We start from the raw sequence: 23,850 nt of genomic DNA on the forward strand, positions 1-23,850 counted from the left end.
AGGCCTCCTCCTGCTCTGCGGCCTGTCACAGTCTCCCCCCGGCTGCTCTTACCCTCCTCGCACCGCCTCCTGCCCGGCCTGGCCGCTCACACTGGGCGCTGGGATGGTAATGGCGGGCACTAGGGGGCGGACCGGCGGCTCCTCCTCCTGTGGCAGATACAATCCGTACGGGGCCGCGTCGGCTGCGGGGAGAGCGCTCCAGAGGTGCGGGGCCTGGCTGCTCCTGTCCTGGGGATCTTCACCACCAGACGGCCACCATCTTACATTGGGGGGGATACTGTTCTGGCAGCTGAGGGAGGGGGGAGCGCAGTGCGCACGCGCGGACTGTCCCGGACGGAAAGAGCGAGGCCGGAGCATGCCGCGCGGAGCATGACGGGACATGTAGTCGCATTGGCCGGACAGTTAGGGAGTCCTATAAAACATCACTCAACCGTCTTTCATGGAAAATAAACTACGTGTCCCGAAACTCTTTGCGCAAGGTCCTATGAACACACAACCGTCATAAACATTCCCAATCATAATCAGAAAACAATTGAAATAACCGACAAATCCCTAGTGTGCATTCACCTTTTTTTTAGGACCTGCAGCAATGACTTCTGGGACGCGTAGTTTTCTTATCCGTGAACTAAAGATTGTAAAATCTGAACATAAACTACATCTCCCGGAAGGCTTTGCGCCGGCGTCACGTGACCAATCTTTTTTGAAAGGCGACGAGTCACAAGGAAAACGTCTTGTGAAGGACCTCTAGCGAGGGTCGCTGGGAAATGTAGTTTTACTTACGGCTAGCAGCAATATTACTGGACATAGCGCGAACTACAACTCCCAGAAACGCTTTCGCGCCGGTTCGGTCGGTCAGAAAGTTAAATAAGAATGTAATATTTATTAATTGCTATCAATATGATGATAATAAGACAGTAAGATGCGTATAAGGTGGGTGGGGTTTTGTTTTGGGAAGGAAATCGTGTTTTTGACTGGCGTTGTCTGAACAGGCAATACTCGAGACAGCCTGAAGAAAGCAGGCGGGTTCTGGCTGGGAAGTTCAGTCTCAAGATGGCAGCGCCGTTGGCGGTAAATTCAGGTAAAATGGGAACTTATTGTCAGGCGCCGACTACGCGATAAAGTATGTGACAGGACTGTTATACTGAGGTGAATGCTCAGTCACAGAGGCGCTATCTGTAATGTAGCTGCGTATTACAGGGGACTCACATGTCATGTACTGAATGGTGGTAAACATGTGCTGGGGTAGGGAGAGTCGTGGAACACTACAAGACCCAGCATGTCCCAGAGAGACTTCCCCCACACCTATGTAACCCCTAAACTTCTTAGAACCAGCAGAATAGTGAGTGCAGCTCTGGGGTATAATACAGGATGTAACTCAGGATCAGTACAAGATAAGTAATGTCATGTATGTACACAGTGACTGCACCAGCAGAATGGTGAGTGCAGCTCTGGAGTACCTGGGAGGATCAGTGGTGATGTATATGTGGTGTGTTGCAGGGGCCAGCTTGTGGGGTCCATACAAAAACATCTGGACCACAGTGGAGAATGCGCTGCGGAGGAGACAGCCCGAGGCCGTCCATGTTCTGGACCTGCTGCTGAAGAAGCACAAACCGGACTTCATCTCGCTGTTTAAGAACCCAGTAAGTTTTTTTTTTTTAATGAAATGAGTTCTGTCTCCTTCTGAATTGTAAAAGCCCCTCCCATCCTCCCATCATTCCTATAGGGTTTTCTCCTCCATGTCAGCAGGGGGCGACACCTCTGGGATCTCTGTAGCTCGCAGGTTTGTAGAGCCGCTGTTCACACTTAGCATTCATAATTTTCTTTCTAGGCCAAGAGTCCCCAACAACACGAGATGATCCAGAAAGCCAGCACCGAGGGCATCGCCATCAAGGGGCAGCAGGGAACCCGACTGCTGCCGGAGGCTCTCATCAAGGAGACCTTCATCCTCAGCGACCTCTTCAACATCGGAGAGGTGGCGGCCGTGGAGCTGCTGCTCGCAGGTGAGTCCCGGGACCTGTGTGTAACGTCCGGCGGTCGCTGGGACCCCCAGGTCTTTGCTGCTTGTAGGTGAATGAGGTTATAGCTGCAGTTCCATGAACAGCCTTATGGCCTGAGGGGCGCTATGTAAGGAGAATGCAAATGGAGTCTCGGAGGTCATAAAGTAACACCATACTCTGCTCCAAGTCAAGTTATGCCTTCTACACAGGTGATTGCTGAGGGTCCTACTGCTGGGACCCCTGGCAATCCGGAGAAAGGTTTAGAAAGGGGAGAAAGGTTTAACGCGCGCCTCGTCTCTCTCTCCGCGCCCCTCTGGTCGCCTCGTCTCTCTCTCTCCGCGCGCCCCTCTGGTCGCCTCGTCTCTCTCTCTCCGCGCGCCCCTCTGGTCGCCTCGTCTCTCTCTCTCCGCGCGCCCCTCTGGTCGCCTCGTCTCTCTCTCTCCGCGCGCCCCTCTGGTCGCCTCGTCTCTCTCTCCGCGCGCCCCTCTGGTCGCCTCGTCTCTCTCTCCGCGCGCCCCTCTGGTCGCCTCGTCTCTCTCTCCGCGCGCCCCTCTGGTCGCCTCGTCTCTCTCTCCGCGCAATACTTTGAGGGTGTCCAAAATTATGAAGCATAGCGCTCGGGTATCTCTGCCGCTCTGTAGTATTGAAAGCTGCTCCAGCCGTGATGACCCACGTCCTCTGGATTTGTGGGGGGTCCTTTTCTCGTGATTGGTGATGATCCCAGCATTCAGAGTTTACAAGTTAAAACAGCGCGGACCTTTTCATACTTGTCTCGGCTGAAGATTTGCTACAGTTGTGTAATCAGTCTGGGGCTGCATGTTCAGGCACGTGGTTCTGACCCGGTTTCTCTTGCAGGGGAGCACCAGCAGCCGCACTTCCCTGGCCTGTCCCGCGGTCTGGTCGCTGTCCTCTTATACTGGGATGGGAAGAGATGCATCGCCAACTCCCTGTGCACCCTCATCCAGTCCAGGAAGGGCAAGACCTTCACCATGGACCTGAGGTAAGTAGTGGGGTGCGGGGCTCATACCGGGGGGGGGGCAGGATTGAGGTCTACGGTTGGTTTATGAGCGGTGCCTTCTCCTTCACAGCCCGGAGGTGGAGTATATGACGACCCGATTCACCGACGACCTGATGGACAGCGGACTCACCCAGAAGATCCTCACCCTGGTGTCACAGATCGACGTGAACAACGAATTCGAGAAGCTGCAGAAGGAGCGGGGGCTGGGCAACGAGAAGCATCGCAAGGAGGTAACAAACACGCTGCAAGAGGGGGTAGCAAACACGCTGGGAGAGGGGGTAACAAACACGCTGGGAGAGGGGGTAACAAACACGCTGGGAGAGGGGGTAACAAACACGCTGGGAGGGGAGGTAACAAACACGCTGGGAGAGGGGGTAACAAACACGCTGGGAGAGGGGGTAACAAACACGCTGGGAGAGGGGGTAACAAACACGCTGGGAGAGGGGGTAACAAACACGCTGGGAGAGGGGGTAACAAACACGCTGGGAGAGGGGGTAACAAACACGCTGGGAGAGGGGGTAACAAACACGCTGGGAGAGGGGGTAACAAACACGCTGGGAGAGGGGGTAACAAACACGCTGGGAGAGGGGGTAACAAACACGCTGGGAGAGGGGGTAACAAACACGCTGGGAGAGGGGGTAACAAACACGCTGGGAGAGGGGGTAACAAACACGCTGGGAGAGGGGGTAACAAACACGCTGGGAGAGGGGGTGTCAAACACGCTGGGAGAGGGGGTGTATGTAGAGAGTGTTACATGCATGGGAGGTCTTAATGATAACCGCCCAAATATTACACATCCGACATGTGGCATCTACCACCAGGATTAAAGACTTATGCAAATTATCCTGAGGGGCTCCAAGCTCCATTAGCACCTATGGAACCTGGAGCCCCTCAGGCTTTCATTCCGCTGCTAGAACACTCCAATCAAAGCAGATTCATTGAATTATACATTGCGCAGAGCCGAAAGGAGGAGAGGGACTCTAGGATCTCGTTCACTTTTCCATGCTCCTCCCTTTAAGTCCTGGACCCTTCATTGGCTTTGATTGGAGTGTTCATTTAACCTTTAAGGACGCAGCGTTTTTTCGCTTATTTCTCGCTCTCCACCTTCGAAAATCCGTAACTTTTAGATTTTTTTTTTTCCCGTCTACAGAGCTGTGCGAGGGCTTATTTTGTGCGTAACAAATTTTACTTCTTTGGCGTTATTTATTATTCCATGCCGTGTACTGGGAAGCTGGAAAAAAAATTCCAAATGTGAAAAAATTGCGTTTGCGCCACTTTCTTGTGGGCTAAGTTTTTACGACTTTCACTGTGCCCCCCCAAATAACACGTCTGCTTTATTCTTTGGTTCGGTACGGTCGCGGTGATACCAAATTTCTATAGGTTTTTTTTGTGTTTTTAATCCATTTTTAAAAATTCATGGATTGTGTACGAAAAAGGAAAAAAAAATTGCCATCTTTTGTTGCAAATAACTTGTTCATACTTCGGTGTACAGAGCTGGGAGAGGGGGTCATTTTTTTTGCGAAATGAGCCGACGTTTTCATTGCTACCATGTTGAATTCTGTGCGACATTTTTTTGATCACTTTTTATTACATTTTTTAATGTGATGTAAAATGGTGTAAAAGTCACGTTTTGGACATTTTGGGCGCTATTTTCCGTTATGTGGTTCACCGCCGGCAATAACCGTTTTTATATTTTGACAGATCGGGCATTTTGAGATGCGGCGATTCTTATTGTGTTTGTCTTATCAGACTTTTACTGTCTGATATGTTTTATATCCGTTCTAGGGAAAGGAGTGTGATTCGAACTTTTAGGGTTTTAACTTATTTTTTTATTTTTAAAACTTTTTAAAAACTTATTTTTTTTAAACTTTTATATTTCTTTTTACAATTTTTTTTTTTTTTTTTTTTTTTTTTATAGACCCTCTAGGATACATTGACCCTAGATGGCCTGATCATTCCTATCATATACCGCAATACTACTGTGCTACAGTATAGGGCTTTTTTTGCACAGTATTCATAACAACGAGCCACTGGCACATTGTAACGAAACTGGAGAAACCAGACAGCCTCGCGTCTGAAGAAGACCCGAGGCTGTCTTGGCAACCGATCGCCGGTCCCCGATGACATTCAGAGGAGCGATGATCGGATTCCAAGATGGCGGCGCCCACAGGCCGACATCTTTTAAATGCCACTTTGCCGGCGGCATTGGAAGAGTTAATACGTGCGTGAAGGGGTTAAAGTTGTTTTCCAGTAATCCGTAGGATAGGTCATCCATATGGGGTCAGTGGTGTAGTCAGGATATCCCAGCTTATCAGATGGTTATCACCTATCCCAAAGTTATATCATTCCTTTTAACCCCTTCCACCCCCCTCAGCAGGGGATTAACCCCTTGTGTTATGGCGCAGGTCTCAGATCTCGTCAAGGAGAGCCGCCAGTCCCTGGCAGAAAGCCTCTTCTCCTGGGCGTGTCAGACGCCGCTGAGCAAGGACGACACGCTCCTCCTGATCGGACACCTGGAGAAGGTGTCGGTGGAAGCGGACGGCACCTTGGACAGCGTCAACCTCTACCTCCTCATGGCGCTGCTCTACTGCTTCGATGTCGGGTTCTTGGAGCAGGGGACGGAGGATCGAGACGGTAGGTGGTCTTCACTTCCCGTGTTAAAGGGGCGATCCTGAGTTCGTTAACTGACCACTCACATGATTACTAGTCAGTGGTCACTCCCCACTGATTAGCTCTAGTTTCCGGGACTTGTGTGCAACTCACTTCGCTGGTTCTGTATACATGATCTTACAGTGAGCTCCCCCTAGTGGTGGCTTAAGCATCTATAACTGTAAGTATCTAACTGGATGTTCTCATGTTGTGTATCCCCAGAGTTAATGCAGCAGACCCCTCTCCTGAATGAAAGGCAGTATGTGGCCGCCATTCACCAGAGACTGCAGGACACCCAGCCCTGGAAGTTATCCGGTCTGCAGGCCACGGTACGGCTGGCCTGGGCGCTGGCCCTCAGGGGAGTATCTCAGCTGACCGAGGTCACAGGTAGGAGGCCATTCATCATCTTACACTGTATGTATGTCTGTCTGCGTTTTATTTCTCTGGCTAATGTGACTTCCTTACTTCCCAGCATTAGCGGAGTTCACAGAGGCAGATGAAGGCATGGCGGAGATGGCCATCGGTGGGAACGCCTTCCTCTTCCTCACCGATGCCGTGGTGGCCTCCGAGATCTTCTCCCAGGAGGAATTCTTTATCCGGAGGATCCATACACTAGTCACTGATTTCCTGACTAGGATGCCCATGAAGGTAGGTAATGGTTAGGCTCCCAGACATGGCAAAGGTAGGTAGGTGGCATCTTAACCCTTTAAGGATGGGAAAGGTTGTGGCACAGAGTCTGAAGCTGCTGTGTAGGTTGTGCGGACAGTGTCCATGATGGAAAGCAGCTCCAGACATTTAACCCTCCAATCCCCATTTATTCATTGTGCAGTGTTAGTCCTGTTTAAAGGGGTTTTCCACCGGACTGATATTCAGATGAATTGGAGGTTGAGCTTCATTAGCTCAGAGAACAGAACTTGTACTTCGGTTTCCATTGTATCTGATGATCCCAGTGCTGGAAGCAGCCGATCAATGACCTGTGCCTCAGGTCAATGTCTGGACCTCACTGCTAGAGTCTAATTGGGTCTGTATACATCATCTTACAGTGAGCTCCCCCTAGTGGTGGGATAAGTCATCACTAGTACAAATCTGAAAATCCCTCTCCGTAGGGTTGTCCCAAAGTTGAAAAACATGGCTGCTTTCTTGGTTGGTGGCGGTATTGCAATTGGGCTCCATTCCTCTCTATACAGCTTAGCTGCTATACCGGCCCAAACCATTGTCAGGTTTTTTAACCCTCTGGCGAACCCTGTGTGTGTATGATAAGTGTTGTCATAGGGACGTTGTTTAGAATCGGTACCAATATCCATTTGTATACACTCATCTGCTGACCTGGTTAGGATCCAAACATAAGAGGATGATGATGATCGGGTCAGAACTGACAATATTCTCTCCCTCCCCCCCCAGGTCAAGCAGCTGCGGAACCGCGCGGAGGAAGACGCCCGCTTAATCCACATGAGCCTGCAGATGGGTAGCGAGCCGCCCACCTCCGTACGGCGGGACATGGAGCACGTCATGCTGCTGGTACGATGCCGCTGCACTGCACAGCTGCTGCTTTGCTGCTTTGTTTCACCCTCTTTTGACATCGTCCTGTCGGTTTTTGATAGATCGGAGAACTTTACAAGAAAGATCCCTTCCATCTGGAGCTGGCGCTGGAGTTTTGGTGCCCGATAGAACCTCTTCAGAACACGACTCTAATGGGCTCCTACCTAGGAGTCGCTCACCAGAGGCCTCCCCAACGCCAGGTAAAGAACAATGCAAGGGTTAAATGTTGGATATTGGAGGAACTATATATATATATGTGTATGATTAGTGTATATCTTCCATTTGCTGAATTTTTTTAAATTTTTTATAGGTTTTACTATCAAAGTTTGTGAGGCAGATGAGTGACCTGCTGCCCCCCACTCTGTATATACCATATTTGAGGATGCTGCGGGGTCTGGCCACCGGTCCTCAATGTGCCCACTACTGCTTCAGCTTCCTCAAAGCCAATGGCAGCAGCCACGGTGAGTAGTGACCCCGCAGTGTGATGCCCCAACGTGGTTGTATATTACAAGCTCCATCATAACTCTGAGTGTTTTCCTCTCTCAAGCCGAGAACTTGCAGGCCGGCAGCCCCGTCTCCTGGGACCACTTCTTCCACTCCCTGATGCTGTACCATGAGCACCTCCGGAGAGACATACCAAGCGCCGACATCATCCACCAACGTCACCATCCACTGAGGGGCATCACCCAGCGTGAGATGGACGGACTTGTGTCATTCCTGCAACTCACCACCACAGTCATAGAATGGGTAAGTACAGCCGCAGGATAAGTCATGTCATGTATGTACACAGTGACTGCACCAGCAGCAGAATAGTGAGTGCAGCTCTGGGGTATAATACAGGATGTAACTCAGGATCAGTACAGGATAAGTAATGTCATGTATGTACACAGTGACTGCACCAGCAGCAGAATAGTGAGTGCAGCTCTGGGGTATAATACAGGATGTAACTCAGGATCAGTACAGGATAAGTAATGTCATGTATGTACACAGTGACTGCACCAGCAGCAGAATAGTGAGTGCAGCTCTGGGGTATAATACAGGATGTAACTCAGGATCAGTACAGGAGAAGTAATGTCATGTATGTACACAGTGACTGCACCAGCAGCAGAATAGTGAGTGCAGCTCTGGGGTATAACACAGGATGTAACTCAGGATCTGTACAGGATAAGTAATGTCATGTATGTACACAGTGACTGCACCAGCAGCAGAATAGTGAGTGCAGCTCTTGGGCTTGTTGGTGACTAAGTTGCACTGATGTGATATGTACTTCTCCTCCCCTGTGATCAGAGTGAGAGTGCTCGCCTGGCTCTGTGTGAGCACGCTCAGTGGACGCCGGTGATCGTGATGCTGGGGTTACTACAGTGCAGTATTCCTCCGGTCCTGAAGGCGGAGCTGCTGAAGACTCTGACGGCCTTTGGGAAGTCTCCAGAGATCGCGGCTTCTCTCTGGCAATCCCTGGAACATACGCAGGTAGGATGGGGAAACCTGTGAGAGGATGAGACGTCTCATTTACATAAAATAAAAAGTGACTCGTCTTTATCTTCTTTCTCTATTTTGTAGATTTTGCAGACGGTGAGACCTACGGGGCAACGACAAGCAGCCGGAATTGAGGTACTAGGGAATGGATCCTACTTAAAGGGGTTTCCTGTGACCATGATGGTGGTGGGGTGGGGGGCCACTAGTGCATCTACTCCAGGGATCTAGGGTGTTGTGGCCAATGCCCTTAATGACCCGTCCCCTTTATGTTGATCAGGTGGAACTAAATGAGATTGAGTCTCGGGCGGAGGAGTACCCGCTCACCAGAGCCTTCTGTAACCTCATCGGTACATTGGTGGAGAGCTATTTTCCAGCCAACCTGGGAGCCGGGTTGAGAGCCCCCGGATTTGAGCCGTACCTCCAGTTCCTCCGTGACACAGTCTTCCTCCGATTCCGCACCAGAGCTTACCGGAGAGCTGCCGAGAAGGTAGGATCTACTCCGTCAGTATTGACCTAATGCGGCGTCCTACTAAAGGCTTCTGCTATGTGGATATTTAAGTGATCCCTTCACCCACACACTCAACCTTTTTAGATGTTTTCCTGAATTATTGATTCGGGTGGGTGGTGCAGTATACAGTCTGTATACCCCACCTCCTCAATGATGCTGACACCGCTCAGAAGTGAGGAGAAAGGTTCATATAGCCAGTATCTCTCATTCCCCCCACTTTCCTGAGGGAAGTGGTTAATGATGTAGCAGAACCGTGTCACACACAACCACTGTCTGTCACTCTCAACTTAACAGCAGGGAATTGCATCGAGTTTCCTACCCGTGATAACAAGTAAACAGCGCTGAATATTGGCAGACAGACCCTAACTACTAGTGCTGTACCAGCAGCATGGTGGTAGCAGGGAGGCAGGGCAGTGCGGGGACAATGGATGTGCAGGACTCACTTACTTTGATTGGACTCCCATCAGGTGGTTTGCATATAAGTTTACAAAAACGAGGATAATTTGTATTATTTTCTTGATTTATCTTGGGTGGCAGGTGCTCTTTAACTTTTGCAGTAGGTTTACAGTAGGTTTAAGCAAAGCCTTGGAGGGCATCTACCAGGATGAAAGAGTGTATGCAAATGAGCCTGAGGGGCTCCAAGCTCCATAGCTGTTAATGCAGCTTGGAGCCCCTTAGGCTCATTTGGAGAGACCATACAAACTCTTTGCAGATGTTGACCTGGATGGGACTTGAACCCAGGACTCCAGCGCTGCAAGGCTGTAGTGCTAACCACTGAGCCACTGTGCTGCCCCTGTGTAATCGGGCAAATCTCCTCTTCTCAGCTGTTCTGCTGCATTTGAAAATATTTGCATTACTGCCACATGTGAACGCACCCTGATTCTGGGATCCGGGTCCTCATGCAACAACCACCCCAATCCCTGTGCAGGTGGTTTTAGGCATTTAGACACGTTTACCCTAAAGAGAAAATACAAGGAATCCCCCTTTAAATGTCGAACGCCTCTTTACACAGACCTAATTCTCGTCTCGTTTCTGTCCTGTTAGTGGGAAGTGGCCGCAGCCGTCCTCAACGTCTTCTACAAACTCTTGAGAGACTACGAGCCGCAGCCAGAAGACTTTGTGGAGCAGTATGTGGAGATGCAAGGTAAGTACCAAACCTACGTCATAGGCCCGTGCAATGCTTTACATGAAACTCCCACATGTAATACCACATTCGGCCTGTAGTGGCCACTGGAGAGGAAAACTAATCAATCACCTCCAGTGACGATCACTGAGGATTACATGAAATTTTCGCTTGAAATTTTATTTTTTTGGTTTTTTTGCTTGAAAATTGGACATTTGCTGTCACCATATCAAAGATGATCTCTCTAAATCCCCGCAATTTTTTTTTCTCTACAGGAGAGGAGAAGGCCGGGTACAAGCCGCCCGGATTCAGCCTGATGCATCACTTACTGAACGAGTCGCCCATGCTGGAGCTGTGCCTCAGCTTGCTGGAGGAAGGGGTCACACAGCTGGATACCTACGCCCCATTTCCAGGTACCTATAGACTTATTAGATTGTATGTGCAATCTTTATGTGCCTGATCTTCAGGATATTGATTGCCTGTCCATAGATTGATGGCCCATGTTTGGAAAAAACAGCTCCATTGACTATGTAGTGGTTGTATGGCGTCACTACGGCTAAGCCCTTATTACTGGCGGCCACTGAAACCCCCTGGATCATGCACATTGCGCATCTGATTACATTGCTGTTAATATTGTGTTAACAAAACAATGCAGTAACGCATGCGTTGTGTAAACTCAATGTTAACAGCAATGTAATCAGGGAAATCTTCTCAGCTGTTCTGCTGCATTTGAAAATGCCTGCAGTGTCTGAACGCACCCTGATGGTGGTGAAATAACCGCTCCCTTCACTATGTAGTGGTTGTATGGTGCTACTACAGCTCAGCCCTTATTAATGGCGGCCATTGAAATCTGCTGGATCGTGTACATTGTGCATGTGATGGCCAAGCTGATCATCGGCCTCATCCGCAGAGGCCAGTGGCGGCCACAGGCACCACCCAAATCATGCCTAATATTACACTGTGCCCTATGGATGTGTGACGTCTCGTGTCTTCCAGGTAAGGAGCATCTGGAGACGGCGGTGACCTGCTGCTTCATGCTCCTAAATCTGACGCTGCAGAAGGAGAACCTCTTCATGGACCTGTTACGGGAGAGCCACCTACCCCTGATAGTCACCCCCCTGGAACAATTGTTACAAGGCATCAACCCCAGAACCAAGAAGGCCGATCACGTAGTCAACATCGCCAGGTAAGTGTCGTGGGGCCTATTCACATTCCATGAAATTGGATTGTGCGGACAAGTCCCGATAAGCCTGCATACAGCGCCACAGAGTATGTCGCCGCTATACAAACCAGCGCACCCGAATGTCAGCAGTTGTGTCCGAATGCGACATAAAAACTGCTTTCTGGGCGGAACTGATGACGATCTACTGTTACATTGTATGTTCTACTGTTACATTGTATGTTCTACTCTTACATTGTATGTTCTACTCTTACATTGTATGTTCTACTCTTACATTGTATGTTCTACTCTTACATTGTATGTTCCGGCTATCCAGGTACCTCTATCACGGCACCAGCAACCCCGAATTGGCCTTCGAAAGCGCTAAGATCTTGTGCAGCATCTCCAGTAACGCCAACATCCAAGCCAAGGTGGTGGGAGACTTCACCCAGGATCCGGTAAGGGGGGAGCACACAGGGTTGTCCGATTACTGGTGCAATCATAAAGCATCGGATTAAGAATCTCTTCCCTCCCCCGACAGAAAGTGAGTCAGAAACTGATGGCTGGATTTGTGGAGTGTCTGGACAGCGAGGACTCAGAGGAGGTGGCCAACCCGCTAGAAGGTGAGAGTCATGGACTATAATGCACACTGTGATACACGCCCTACTATAGGGGATGGTGACGGACACATTCATCCAAACTTGTGTCCAATGTCTTTAGAAATCGAAAAAGAGCGGACACTGTCCACCGTCCACCACGAGACCAAAATCCACATCCTCAACCTGCTGATCACCTCCCTGGAGATGAAACCACCCAACCTGGCCCTATACCTCCTGGGGTTCGAGCTGAAGAAACCTGTCAGCACGACCAACCTGCAGGACTCCGGTACTGGATGTGATATATATGTCAGGCTGTGTACATCTGGGGTCACTATATATGTGTGGTATCATCTCTGCTCTGATTGTAGGAGTCTTGGGCTTCCCCCGCACCTGTCTGCACTCCATACTGGATATCCTTAAGAAGGGGACGGATGGGAGATTGGGACCGGTGGCTGTGGTGGAGGCTCCGCACCTCGCTGAGCTCTGCTACCAGGTAGGTACCAATCTGTGCATAATGTCTACCTCATGCATACAGTATACTCTTTGGCGCGCTCTCTCTCTCCGTCATATCCATTTTCTCAGTAATGTGAACCAATCCTGGATAATATGGAACGTGTATCGGCCATATTTCCCAGATTGAACACTACTCAGGGACCTGTACCCCCAGGAGCAGAGATCTCCAAAACGTCTCCTCCTTGTACCATGGCTACATCCTGGATGTATAGTAAATGGCGCAGGACGACTCCCTGTACTGTGATTATTTGGGTCTGTAGTCCCAAGTGGATGCGGTGACTCCCTGCACCATACATGTCACTGCTGCTGAGGATGCAAGTCCCTGCGCAGTGTTGAGTCTGAGAAATATGGCCGATACAGATTGTATCTGAGTCTTGCACCTTGTGCTCCATGCTTTGCTGTCTCTTCAGGTCATCCATCAGCTCTGCGCATGCGCGGACACGTCTGGTCCCACCATGAGATATCTCCGCACTAGTCAGGATTTCCTGGTCACCCAACTCCACCACCTGCCCTTCTCTGTGAAAGGTAAGTCTGTAGCCATGCGATGTTCTCTCCACTGACAGCTTGTAGGGATATCCTGCTACAGCCGCGCGGTCACAGAATCACACAGGAATAGCCCAGACTCATGAAACAGCCAGTGACTAATGAGTTGTGTTTGCTTTTAGCGCATGAAATCTCTGCCCTCAATCAGATGTCCTGGCTGATGAAGACCGTGTCCATCGAATTACGTATCACATCTCTGAACCGCCAGCGATCCCATACACAGAGGCTGCTCAACCTCCTGCTAGATGATGTGCCTGTCCGTCCATATACAGGTGAGCGCAGCTCTGGAGTATAACTCAGGATAAGTAATGTCATGTATGTACACAGTGACTGCACCAGCAGCAGAATAGTGAGTGCAGCACTGGAGTATAATACAGGATGTAACTCAGGATCAGTACAGGATAAGTAATGTCATGTATGTACACAGTGACTGCACCAGCAGCAGAATAGTGAGTGCAGCTCTGTAGTATAATACAGGATGTAACTCAGGATCAGTACAGGATAAGTAATGTCATGTATGTACACAGTGACTGCACTAGCAGCAGAATAGTGAGTGCAGCTCTGGAGTATAATACTGGATGTAACTCAGGATCAGTACAGGATAAGTAATGTCATGTATGTACACAGTGACTGCACTAGCAGCAGAATAGTGAGTGCAGCTCTGGAGTATAATACAGGATGTAACTCAGGATCAGTACAGGATAAGTAATGTCATGTATGTACACAGTGACTGCACTAGCAGCAGAATAGTGAGTGCAGCTCTGGAGTATAATACAGGATGTAACTCAGGGTCAGTACAGGATAAGTAATGTCATGTATGTACACAGTGACTGCACCAGCAGCAGAATAGTGAGTGCAGCTCTGGGGTATAATACAGGATGTAGCTCAGGATCAGTACAGGATAAGTAATGTCATGTATGTACACAGTGACTGCACCAGCAGCAGAATAGTGAGTGCAGCTCTGGGGTATAATACAGGATGTAACTCAGGATCAGTACAGGATAAGTAATGTCATGTATGTACACAGTGAGTGCACCAGCAGCAGAATAGTGAGTGCAGCTCTGGAGTATAATACTGGATGTAACTCAGGATCAGTACAGGATAAGTAATGTCATGTATGTACACAGTGAGTGCAGCTCTGGAGTATAATACCGGATGTAACTCAGGATCAGTACAGGATAAGTAATGTCATGTATGTACACAGCGACTGCACCAGCAGCAGAATAGTGAGTGCAGCTCTGGGGTATAATACAGGATGTAACTCAGGATCAGTACAGGATAAGTAATGTCATGTATGTACACAGTGACTACACCAGCAGCAGAATAGTGAGTGCAGCTCTGGAGTATAATACAGGATGTAACTCAGGATCAGTACAGGATAAGTAATGTCATGTATGTACACAGCGACTGCACCAGCAGCAGAATAGTGAGTGCAGCTCTGGAGTATAATACCGGATCTTTCTCTCTGTAGCTGATGGTGAATCTGGAATGGAAGACGACAACCGGAGCATCAATGCGTTTCTTCACTTTGATACGTCCTCAAAAGGTAGAACATTTGCTCCCAACTTTTTATAATGGATCTTTCTCTTGTAGTTCTTCAGTCGTCTTAAGAAACGTACAATAAGATCCCTGATCTGCTCCGTCATGTGACTTGTATTTGGTGAATCTTTCTGCAGTTCGTCGAAAAATCTTGAGCATCTTGGACTCCATCAACTTCACGCAGGAGATCCCGGAGCAGCTGCAGCTGGACTTCTTCGACCGCGTCCAGATAGAACAAGTCATCACCAACTGCGAGCACAAGGACCGCAACGGGCAAACCGTCTGCAACGTCAAGGTGGGTCGTCAGGTCCGGGGGGGTCCTGTGTGTGCAGGTTGGGGTCCTGTGCTGTCATCACCAGACGTCTTCTCTGTGTACGCAGCTCCTGCGCCGCGTCCTGGTAGCGGAAGTCAACGCTCTGCAGGGAATGGCGGCCATCGGGCAGAGGCCTTTACTACTGGAGGTAATGTCACTCCCGTTACGGATCCTCACACTGCTGTGCTCTGAGCCATTGTATATAATAAGGTTCCTTTCTGATTCTATAGGAAATTAACACCATCCTGCAGTACGCGGTGGAGAGGAATAAGATGTTCCAGTGTCTTCACGCCAAGCGCCACGTCCTGGAGTCCTGGCGGCAGCTGGTGGAGATCATCCTGACCGCCTGCCCCCAGGACCTGATCCCGGCAGAGCAGAGGCAGCTGATCATCAGGGATCTGCTGCAGGACCTGCACGACAAGGTCCTCTCCATGTTTTTTCCACATCCCATTGCATCTGTGCACTAGAAAATCTAATCAGAACCGCAGGTCCAAATAGTTTTGGATTCGGCTGATCTGTAAGGGTGTATTGGATTGGTATTGGTGGGTCAGAACCAACTGGTGTCTCTATATCCAATGTCTTTCCATTACTTCCCGCAGATCCTGGATGACGAGGCGACCAAGGACCTGATGTCGATCGTAGCCGGGGCCGTGTTCACCCTCATCGTGCACCTGAGCCAGTCCATCCGCACGGAGCAGAAGCAGCCCGCCAGCGCTCTAGGGGTTAACCAGTCGCAGTACGTGCTCATGCTGGACGGCACCTTCGCCGCTCCTCCGGGGACGGACACCTTATCCGCGGGATTCGCCTCCATCGGAGACTCCTCGCTGCACACGATCCTCAGGAAACTGCTGGAATTTATCCTTAAAACAGGTAACTGGAGACGGATACATTGTAGCAAACTACCTGCATTCCATGCATGATGGCATTCCATTGTGACCACCCATCCGCTGTGAGACATATCCGCTATGTAGAGGGGGACACAAAGGTTCCCAGTCACTGAAGGCAAGCAGAGATCTTATAGATAGTGTTGTATCAGGTCTCCTGGTGTGAACGAGTGTCTAACGTCTTCCCTCCTCATGGGCAGGCGGCGGCTTGCAGCGAGTGCGGATGCATCTGTACGGGGCGCTGCTCTACTTCCTGCAGATCGCCCAGAGACCGGATGAGCCGGACACACTGGAAGCAGGTAGGTAGTAGCGGGCAGGTGGTCATGTTACTATGTGTAGTCACTATTCTTATACTGTTTCTTGTGGACTCGGTTTTTTTGGATTTCACTGTGCATCTCTGAATGAAGCCCCCCCCCCCTTTTGGGGCGTAACTAATTTTATGACTTTATTTTATATACATTCTGGTGAAAGGGAGTGATTTCAACTTTTAGTTTTTATTACTTTTTAAAAAAAAATTTTTCTTAATTTTCTGCACTGCTGTTTTATGCAGACCCCCTAGGGTACTTGAACCCAAGGGGGGTCTGATTGCTCCTACTTTATAGTGTAATATTGCAGTGGCTATGCTGGAGATCTGTTACAGTGTGCAACTGGCTGACTGTAACAGATTTCCAAAACTGATAATTCCAGGTCGTCGTGGGGACATGACGAGAGGTCATAAATGGTTCCACGCTGTTGTTACCGGTGGGTGTCTGCTGCATAATACAGCAAACACCCACCATGTATGAAGAGGGGTTCAAACACCCTTAAAACTATTACTTCATGTTGTTAAGGGGGCGTGTCCATGCCTTAAATCTGTCTCCGCCCCCCTCAGCTAACAAGACCATGTGGGAGAGGCTGACGGCCCCGGAGGACGTCTTCAGTAAGCTGCAGCGGGACAATCTCTCCATATTCGAGAGCTACGGGGCGCCCCTGATGGAGGTGATCTGCAGAGACTCCTGTGACGGGCGAGAGATTAGCCGGGTAAGTGCAGTTTGATTGCCCGGGCAGGAGGTAGGTACGTTGGCAGTGTATATGACGGTACGTTGGTGTCCCCCTCCCAGATGTTGGCGCTCGCCCTGCTGGACAGGATCGTCTGCGTGGACCGGCAGCAGCAGTGGCTGGCCTATATGTGTAACAGCGGCTACCTACAGGCACTGGTGGACAGCCTGGCACAGGACGACGTGGTCCTACAGAACCTGCTGAACCCACAGCCCCCGCTCCTCAAGGCCCTGTACATCTACGAGTCCAAGATGGTAAGGAAACACCCCCAGCGATGGGACAACCCCTTTAACCAGGGACGACCCCTTTAACCACCCTTTGTCTCCCTGCAGGCGTTCCTGACCCGCGTGGCAAAAAGTCAGCAAGGAGCCCTGGAGCTGCTACGTGCCGGGGTCATGATAAGACTGGCACAGTGCCAGGTGTATGACATGCGCCCCGATACTGACCAGCACGGGTAACAGAATATGCACACACGTCAGATGATTAGTCACCACTAGAGGGCGCCTACAGGAAGAGAGAATAGTGTTATAGTATACAGGAGGCGCCCTCTAGTGGTGACTACAGGAGGAGAGAATAGTATTATAGTATACAGGTGGCGCCCTCTAGTGGTGACTACAGGAGGAGAGAATAGTATTATAGTATACAGGAGGCGCCCTCTAGTGGTGACTACAGGAGGAGAGAATAGTATTATAGTATACAGGAGGCTCCCTCTAGTGGTGACTACAGGAGGAGAGAGAATAGTGTTATAGTATACAGGTGGCGCCCTCTAGTGGTGACTACAGGAGGAGAGAATAGTATTATAGTATACAGGAGGCGCCCTCTAGTGGTGACTACAGGAGGAGAGAATAGTATTATAGTATACAGGAGGCTCCCTCTAGTGGTGACTACAGGAGGAGAGAATAGTATTATAGTATACAGGAGGCGCCCTCTAGTGGTGACTACAGGAGGAGAGAGAATAGTATTATAGTATACAGGAGGCTCCCTCTAGTGGTGACTACAGGAGGAGAGAATAGTATTATAGTATACATGAGGCGCCCTCTAGTGGTGACTACAGGAAGAGAGAATAGTATTATAGTATACAGGAGGCTCCCTCTAGTGGTGACTACAGGAGGAGAGAGAATAGTATTATAGTATACAGGAGGCTCCCTCTAGTGGTGACTACAGGAGGAGAGAATAGTATTATAGTATACAGGAGGCTCCCTCTAGTGGTGACTACAGGAAGAGAGAATAGTATTATAGTATACAGGAGGCGCCCTCTAGTGGTGACTACAGGAGGAGAGAATAGTATTATAGTATACAGGAGGCTCCCTCTAGTGGTGACTACAGGAAGAGAGAATAGTATTATAGTATACAGGAGGCGCCCTCTAGTGGTGACTACAGGAAGAGAGAATAGTATTATAGTATACAGGAGGCGCCCTCTAGTGGTGATTACAGGTATTATATATATTTCCTCTCTTTAGTCTGTATGGGATGAGAGAGACCCCAGTGTTCATCCCGGCCCCCCTGGAGAGGTACAGACAGATCCTGCTGCCGGCTCTACAGCTCTGCCAGGTGATTCTCACCTCCAGCACAGCGCAGCACCTGCAGGTGGCAGGGCAGGTAAGTGGCCAGAGGTTGTACATATTGTCATACATTGTAATATCCCAAATCTGACCCCTCCGCTCTCCCGGGCAGGTCCTGCAGTTCCTGATCGCTCACTCAGACACGATCCACGCCATCCTCCGGAGTAAGGAGGGCAGCCTGGGCGCCCTGCAGGAGCTGGCGCTACTCACTGGCATCATCAGCAAAGCCGCCCTTCCAGGTAGGTGGTGAACTTTGATGTATATTATGGATCAGAACCATACACAGCGCCGTGCATCGCCTAGTGGCTGCGTTCGGTATTGCAACTGAATATTGCCTGTGTCGTCCTTCCACAGAGGTGGTGAACGAGGCGTCCGTCCCGAACGACGGCCCCATGAGCGAAGTGCACGGACACGTCAGCCGCTTCCAGGTGAGCGTCATACCGCGTCTCTCCTGTAGTGGCCGCTGCAGGCACCTGAATCTTCTGCAGGGTCCTAAAGCCCCTCCCTCCTTGTTATATTCCAGCGCCTCTGTCTGTCTTTACTAAATCGCTTCGGGGGTTCGGACAAACTCCGGCAGCTCAGTTTACAGGACGACGGATCCCACGTGGACGGGGGGAGCAAGAAGGACGACCTGGAGCTGGCGATGCAGCAGGTGAGGGCTCCCCCTGCCCCCCGGAGACCCTCAGCCGCCTCCACGTTGTATGATTTATAATTTTTTTCTTATTTTACCATAGATTTGTTCCAACGTGATGGAGTACTGCCACACCCTGATGCTGCAGAACTCCCCCAACCTGCAGCAGATGTTGTGTCTCTTCACCCCCAGCCTCACCGAGGGCAGCAGCAGCAGCAGGGACACCTCCAGATTAGGTAACGGCGCCACCCTTATACACAGGCCGTGCGCTGTATTGCAGGTCACATCAATTCAAGTGAATGGAGCCGACCTGCAATACCAGGTACAAGCGTGCTGCACTCCAGGGGCTGGTCAGGACTGATACTGATGAATACGTCTCCATAGAGAAGTGTAGTCGGACCTTGGTGTATGTTGTTAGTAGCAGCAGGGCTGTGATATATGGATTTATATTGCAGAATTGTTCTAGTCCTTAGTATGGTCCTGAAATATAAATCCATATATCACAGTCCTGCTGCTACTAACAACATACACAAAGGTCTGATCACACATCTCTCCAGGGACAATACCTAACGCTGTCTGCAGTTTTGCACATTCCCTTTAAGACTGTCCCCCCTCCCCCTCCCACTACAGAACCTCAGACCTCGATGTTCCCCTCCTGGCGCCTCCCCAGTTTGGGCATCGTGCTGTCCCTGTTGAAGCAGAGCTCCAGCGATTTCTTCACCTACTACGACATCCACCGGCAGAGCGTCAGCAAATTACAGAACGTGGAGCAGCTGCCCCCGGATGAGATCAAAGAGGTAACTGTCCGCGCCCGCTCACACCCAGCCCTAACCTATTCCTTACCCTGTGCCCGCTCACACCCAGCCCTCACCTATTCCTTACCCTGTGCCCGCTCACACCCAGCCCTCACCTATTCCTTACCCTGTGCCCGCTCACACCCAGCCCTCACCTATTCCTTACCCTGTGCCCGCTCACACCCAGCCCTAATCTATACCTTACCCTGTGCCTGCTCACACGCAGCCCTAATCTATTCCTTACCCTGTGCCCCCTCACACCCAGCCCTAACCTATTCCTTACCCTGTGCCCGCTCACACCCAGCCCTAACCTATTCCTTACCCTGTGCCCCCTCACACCCAGCCCTAACCTATTCCTTACCCTGTGCCCCCTCACACCCAGCCCTAACCTATTCCTTACCCTTTGCCCCCTCACACCCAGCCCTAACCTATTCCTTACCCTGTGCCCGCTCACACCCAGCTCTAACCTATTCCTTACCCTGTGCCCCCTCACACCCAGCCCTCACCTATTCCTTACCCTGTGCCCCCTCACACCCAGCCCTAACCTATTCCTTACCTTGTGCCCGCTCACACCCAGCCCTCACCTATTCCTTACCCTGTGCCCGCTCACACCCAGCCCTAACCTATTCCTTACCCTGTGTGTCCCCTCACACCCAGCCCTAACCTATTCCTTACCCTGTGCCCGCTTACACCCAGCCCTAACCTATTCCGTACCCTGTGCCCGCTCACACCCAGCCCTCACCTATTCCTTACCCTGTGCCCCCTCACACCCAGCCCTAACCTATTCCTTACCCTGTGCCCGCTCACACCTTCCCTCACCTATTCCTTACCCTGTGCCCCCTCACACACAGCCCTCACCTATTCCTTACCCTGTGCCCGCTCACACCCAGCCCTAACCTATTCCTTACCCTGTGCCCGCTCACACCCAGCCCTCACCTCTTCCTTACCCTGTGCCCCCTCACACCCAGCCCTCACCTGTTCCTTACCCTGTGCCCGCTCACACCCAGCCCTCACCTGTTCCTTACCCTGTGCCCGCTCACACCCAGCCCTCACCTATTCCTTACCCTGTGCCCCCTCACACCCAGCCCTCACCTATTCCTTACCCTGTGCCCGCTCACACCCAGCCCTCACCTATTCCTTACCCTGTGCCCCCTCACACCCAGCCCTAACCTATTCCTTACCCTGTGCCCGCTCACACCCAGCCCTAACCTATTCCTTACCCTGTGCCCCCTCACACCCAGCCCTAACCTATTCCTTACCCTGTGCCCGCTCACACCCAGCCCTCACCTATTCCTTACCCTGTGCCCGCTCACACCCAGCCCTCACCTATTCCTTACCCTGTGCCCGCTCACTCCCAGCCCTAACCTATTCCTTACCCTGTGCCCCCTCACACCCAGCCCTAAGCTATTCCTTACCCTGTGCCCCCTCACACCCAGCCCTAAGCTATTCCTTACCCTGTGCCCGCTCACACTCAGCCCTCGCCTCTTTCTTCCCCTCTTTCTAGCTGTGCCAGTCTGAAACGCCGGTCGGGGTAGATAAAATATCCACCACACAGAAGTATCTGCTGGCGCGCCGGAGGCTGGTGAAGCTCATCAATAGCCGCGCCAAGCTGCTGTCCGTCTGCTGCTGTATCCTTTGTGGCATGGGAGTCTTATGCTCTCTGTTATCAGCCACTTCAGTCTCAGAGCTTGGCTGCCTGGAGGAGAATTCCTTTATTTGGATTGGTACAGGAACGGATACAATGTATGATATGCAGTGTGGTACCTCGGGGGCGGGGCCTTGAATCCCTGTTGCCGCCCCCGAGGTTGACATATCCATTTATAATGGGTCTTTTCTGTTTGGTAAGTACCATTTTTAAAGGGGACGTCCAGAATTTGTTAAACAAACCTTGGAGGCGGAGCTTGAATACTCCTGTTGGCCGGTTTGGCGCGGTCTATAAAGACTACTCCCTGTAGTAGGGGTTATGGGTGATGAGGAGGACATCTAACATTGACCCCGTTCACACACACGTCAGATGTTGTCCTTAATTTGACTAAACAGACATCATAGAGACCTGTCTCTTCATCCTATGGCGCCACCTGGAGTATTACCTGCTTCAGTGCACCCCCAGTGACAGCCAGGACCCCTTATTCTCCAACTTATCTTTCACCAGCAGAAGATTCCAAGGTAAGTCGTCCATCCGACAGCTATTCCTCCTGACCCCCCTATAAATGGTGCACACTCGGGCTCAGCAGAGGGTGCATGTCTCGTAAAGGTGATCCCTTTAACATCCTTTTAACAGTTGCAGCCCCTTGTTTGTTGAAAACGTAACCTTTTTTTGGCGTTTTTTCCCGACAGATACACTAAATAGCGACCGCAACACGGACCCCAGGACGCCGAACAAACTGAGTCAGCAGGACATGGAGATGGTAAGAGACCGGAGTCGGCGCCTGCGGACAGGCACATGAATTGTCCCAGTATAAAATTCTGTGCTTGGCCTTTCCCTGCCTTTTAGATGGCTGATAACAGGGAGCAATAGATTGTCACAGATTGTAGCGCCCCCTCTCAGGTCGGGTATGAAATGTCCTTTCTAGAATTCCCTCTTTTTTATGTTAAATCTCAGCCGTTTACTTCAATCCTCCAAAGCCATTTGAAAACGAGCAGAGGAGAGTCAGATTTTGTCTGAGATGAGTACACTTTAGTGGCTGCAGAGGGAGGGTCATTTCAAAGGCCGCTATGTTCAGTTCTGTAGCACCGGGATACCTGTTGCTGATGTCATATTAAACCTAAGAATCTCTTCTTTTAGTTGGCATCTGGATTGTGGTTCTGCAAACTACAGAACCAGGAGATAAAAGAGAAAAAAAAAGGTGGGAATTGAATTTTTATCTACAACTCACATTTACTGCTATGTCTGTAACTATATAGTAGGAAATGTGAGTTGCAAATAAAGTTCCAGTTCTCACTTTTCCTTTACCGGCCTGTATCTCCGATTCTATAGATTTTAGATCCACAATCCGGATGTGATCTGAAAGACTGGATTCTTATCTTTAATATGACACCAGCACCTTGTTTCTAGGTGCTACAGAACAGAAGATAGGGTAGTCTAAAATGCCTTTCCCCCTGCCACTAAACTTGACTCATCTCAGGTAAAAATGACTGGTCTCTGCTCATTGTCACACATGCCCTTTGGTTGAGATATCATACAAAAGAGGGAATCACTATCTATGAGGGTAAGGACCACAGATACAGAGCTGGACTGGAAGCAAGAAGGAAAGTATAGGGTCTGATCCCAAAATAGTTCATCCCAGACCAACCCCTTTAAGACCCTCCCATTTACATTATGGAGTTTTGTTCTCTACAGCTGCAGAGAGAAGGCGCCAACCTCTTTGGAGAGTCCCTGCAGAAGAGGCTGCTGGACATCGAGAGCATGTACTGTAAGGTGCGATCCCGGCACAGCTTCATCCAGGCCCTGCTGCGGAGGATACGAGGTCTCCTGCGAGTCCCCCGAGTCTGATCCCCTACCCCCAACCAAGAAAAAACCCGGAAAAAAAATCAAAATGTACACAATAAATTTTCTACCTTCTAAGTTATGGACTTTTCTGGCTTTTCAAATTGTAAAAAAAAAAAATATCACTTTTTTTTTTATCGTCGGTCAGAAATTATTAAAAATTTCCCTTTCATACAATTGTGTTAGTGCGTTTATTTAAACAGACCCGTCCCTTTAATTGTGGGTCCTGTAATACCCTGACAGTCCAATATCATCAACAGGGGAACTACAAAGACCAGCAGAAGAAAAATCCATTGTGGAGGCAGGTGATAAAATTCTGGCTTCCTATTGTCACCACTAGAGGGAGCTCTACAAAGAGCGTTTTATGCAATTACCAGTATATCAACATAAAACCTTTTATTTTCCCCCCAAAAAATGTGATAATTGGAGAAGAGCAATGGCCGGAGCACAGACAGAAACAATAATGATATTTTCTGCA

At 50.1% G+C, this 23,850-nt stretch overlaps 2 protein-coding genes across 13 annotated transcripts in view; one reads left to right on the forward strand and one right to left on the reverse strand.

The window, feature by feature from the left end:
• Positions 1 to 510, reverse strand: part of CNOT4 (CCR4-NOT transcription complex subunit 4) — a 36,788-nt gene extending 36,278 nt beyond the window's left edge. For 3 of the 9 annotated variants that reach the window (XM_072145164.1, XM_072145163.1, XM_072145162.1), the window contains exon 1: positions 53 to 505. In XM_072145164.1, the coding sequence (XP_072001265.1) occupies positions 53 to 381 (329 nt within the window). In that variant the 5' untranslated portion in view covers positions 382 to 505. Of the gene's footprint in view, positions 1 to 52 lie in introns of all 9 variants that reach the window. The other 6 variants (XM_072145161.1, XM_072145160.1, XM_072145169.1 and 3 more) reach the window with 4 other exon arrangements.
• Positions 378 to 23,518, forward strand: NUP205 (nucleoporin 205). 4 transcript variants are annotated; one of them, XM_072145154.1, is made up of 44 exons: positions 378 to 872; positions 990 to 1,078; positions 1,498 to 1,640; positions 1,829 to 2,000; positions 2,853 to 2,997; positions 3,086 to 3,245; positions 5,421 to 5,649; positions 5,887 to 6,051; positions 6,137 to 6,312; positions 7,066 to 7,182; positions 7,266 to 7,403; positions 7,514 to 7,664; positions 7,751 to 7,950; positions 8,491 to 8,673; positions 8,764 to 8,814; positions 8,957 to 9,166; positions 10,232 to 10,331; positions 10,586 to 10,723; positions 11,307 to 11,496; positions 11,807 to 11,927; positions 12,011 to 12,092; positions 12,190 to 12,354; positions 12,437 to 12,561; positions 12,992 to 13,106; positions 13,247 to 13,396; positions 14,596 to 14,670; positions 14,801 to 14,958; positions 15,044 to 15,124; positions 15,207 to 15,398; positions 15,576 to 15,846; positions 16,061 to 16,159; positions 16,732 to 16,880; positions 16,961 to 17,152; positions 17,231 to 17,352; positions 18,359 to 18,497; positions 18,573 to 18,699; positions 18,815 to 18,888; positions 18,984 to 19,112; positions 19,195 to 19,327; positions 19,722 to 19,888; positions 21,390 to 21,513; positions 21,926 to 22,051; positions 22,223 to 22,293; positions 23,226 to 23,518. In XM_072145154.1, coding segments are annotated over exons 1-44 (6,099 nt in total). In that variant the 5' UTR covers positions 378 to 870; the 3' UTR covers positions 23,379 to 23,518. The 4 variants fall into 4 exon arrangements, with proteins under 4 accessions (XP_072001255.1, XP_072001256.1, XP_072001257.1 ...); XM_072145156.1 differs by having other exon boundaries at positions 461 to 479; XM_072145155.1 differs by having other exon boundaries at positions 378 to 1,078.
• Positions 23,519 to 23,850: the final 332 nt, after the last annotated feature.

Source organism: Engystomops pustulosus, chromosome 4 (genome assembly GCF_040894005.1).
Source record: "Engystomops pustulosus chromosome 4, aEngPut4.maternal, whole genome shotgun sequence".
Classification (NCBI taxonomy): Eukaryota; Metazoa; Chordata; class Amphibia; order Anura; family Leptodactylidae; genus Engystomops; species Engystomops pustulosus.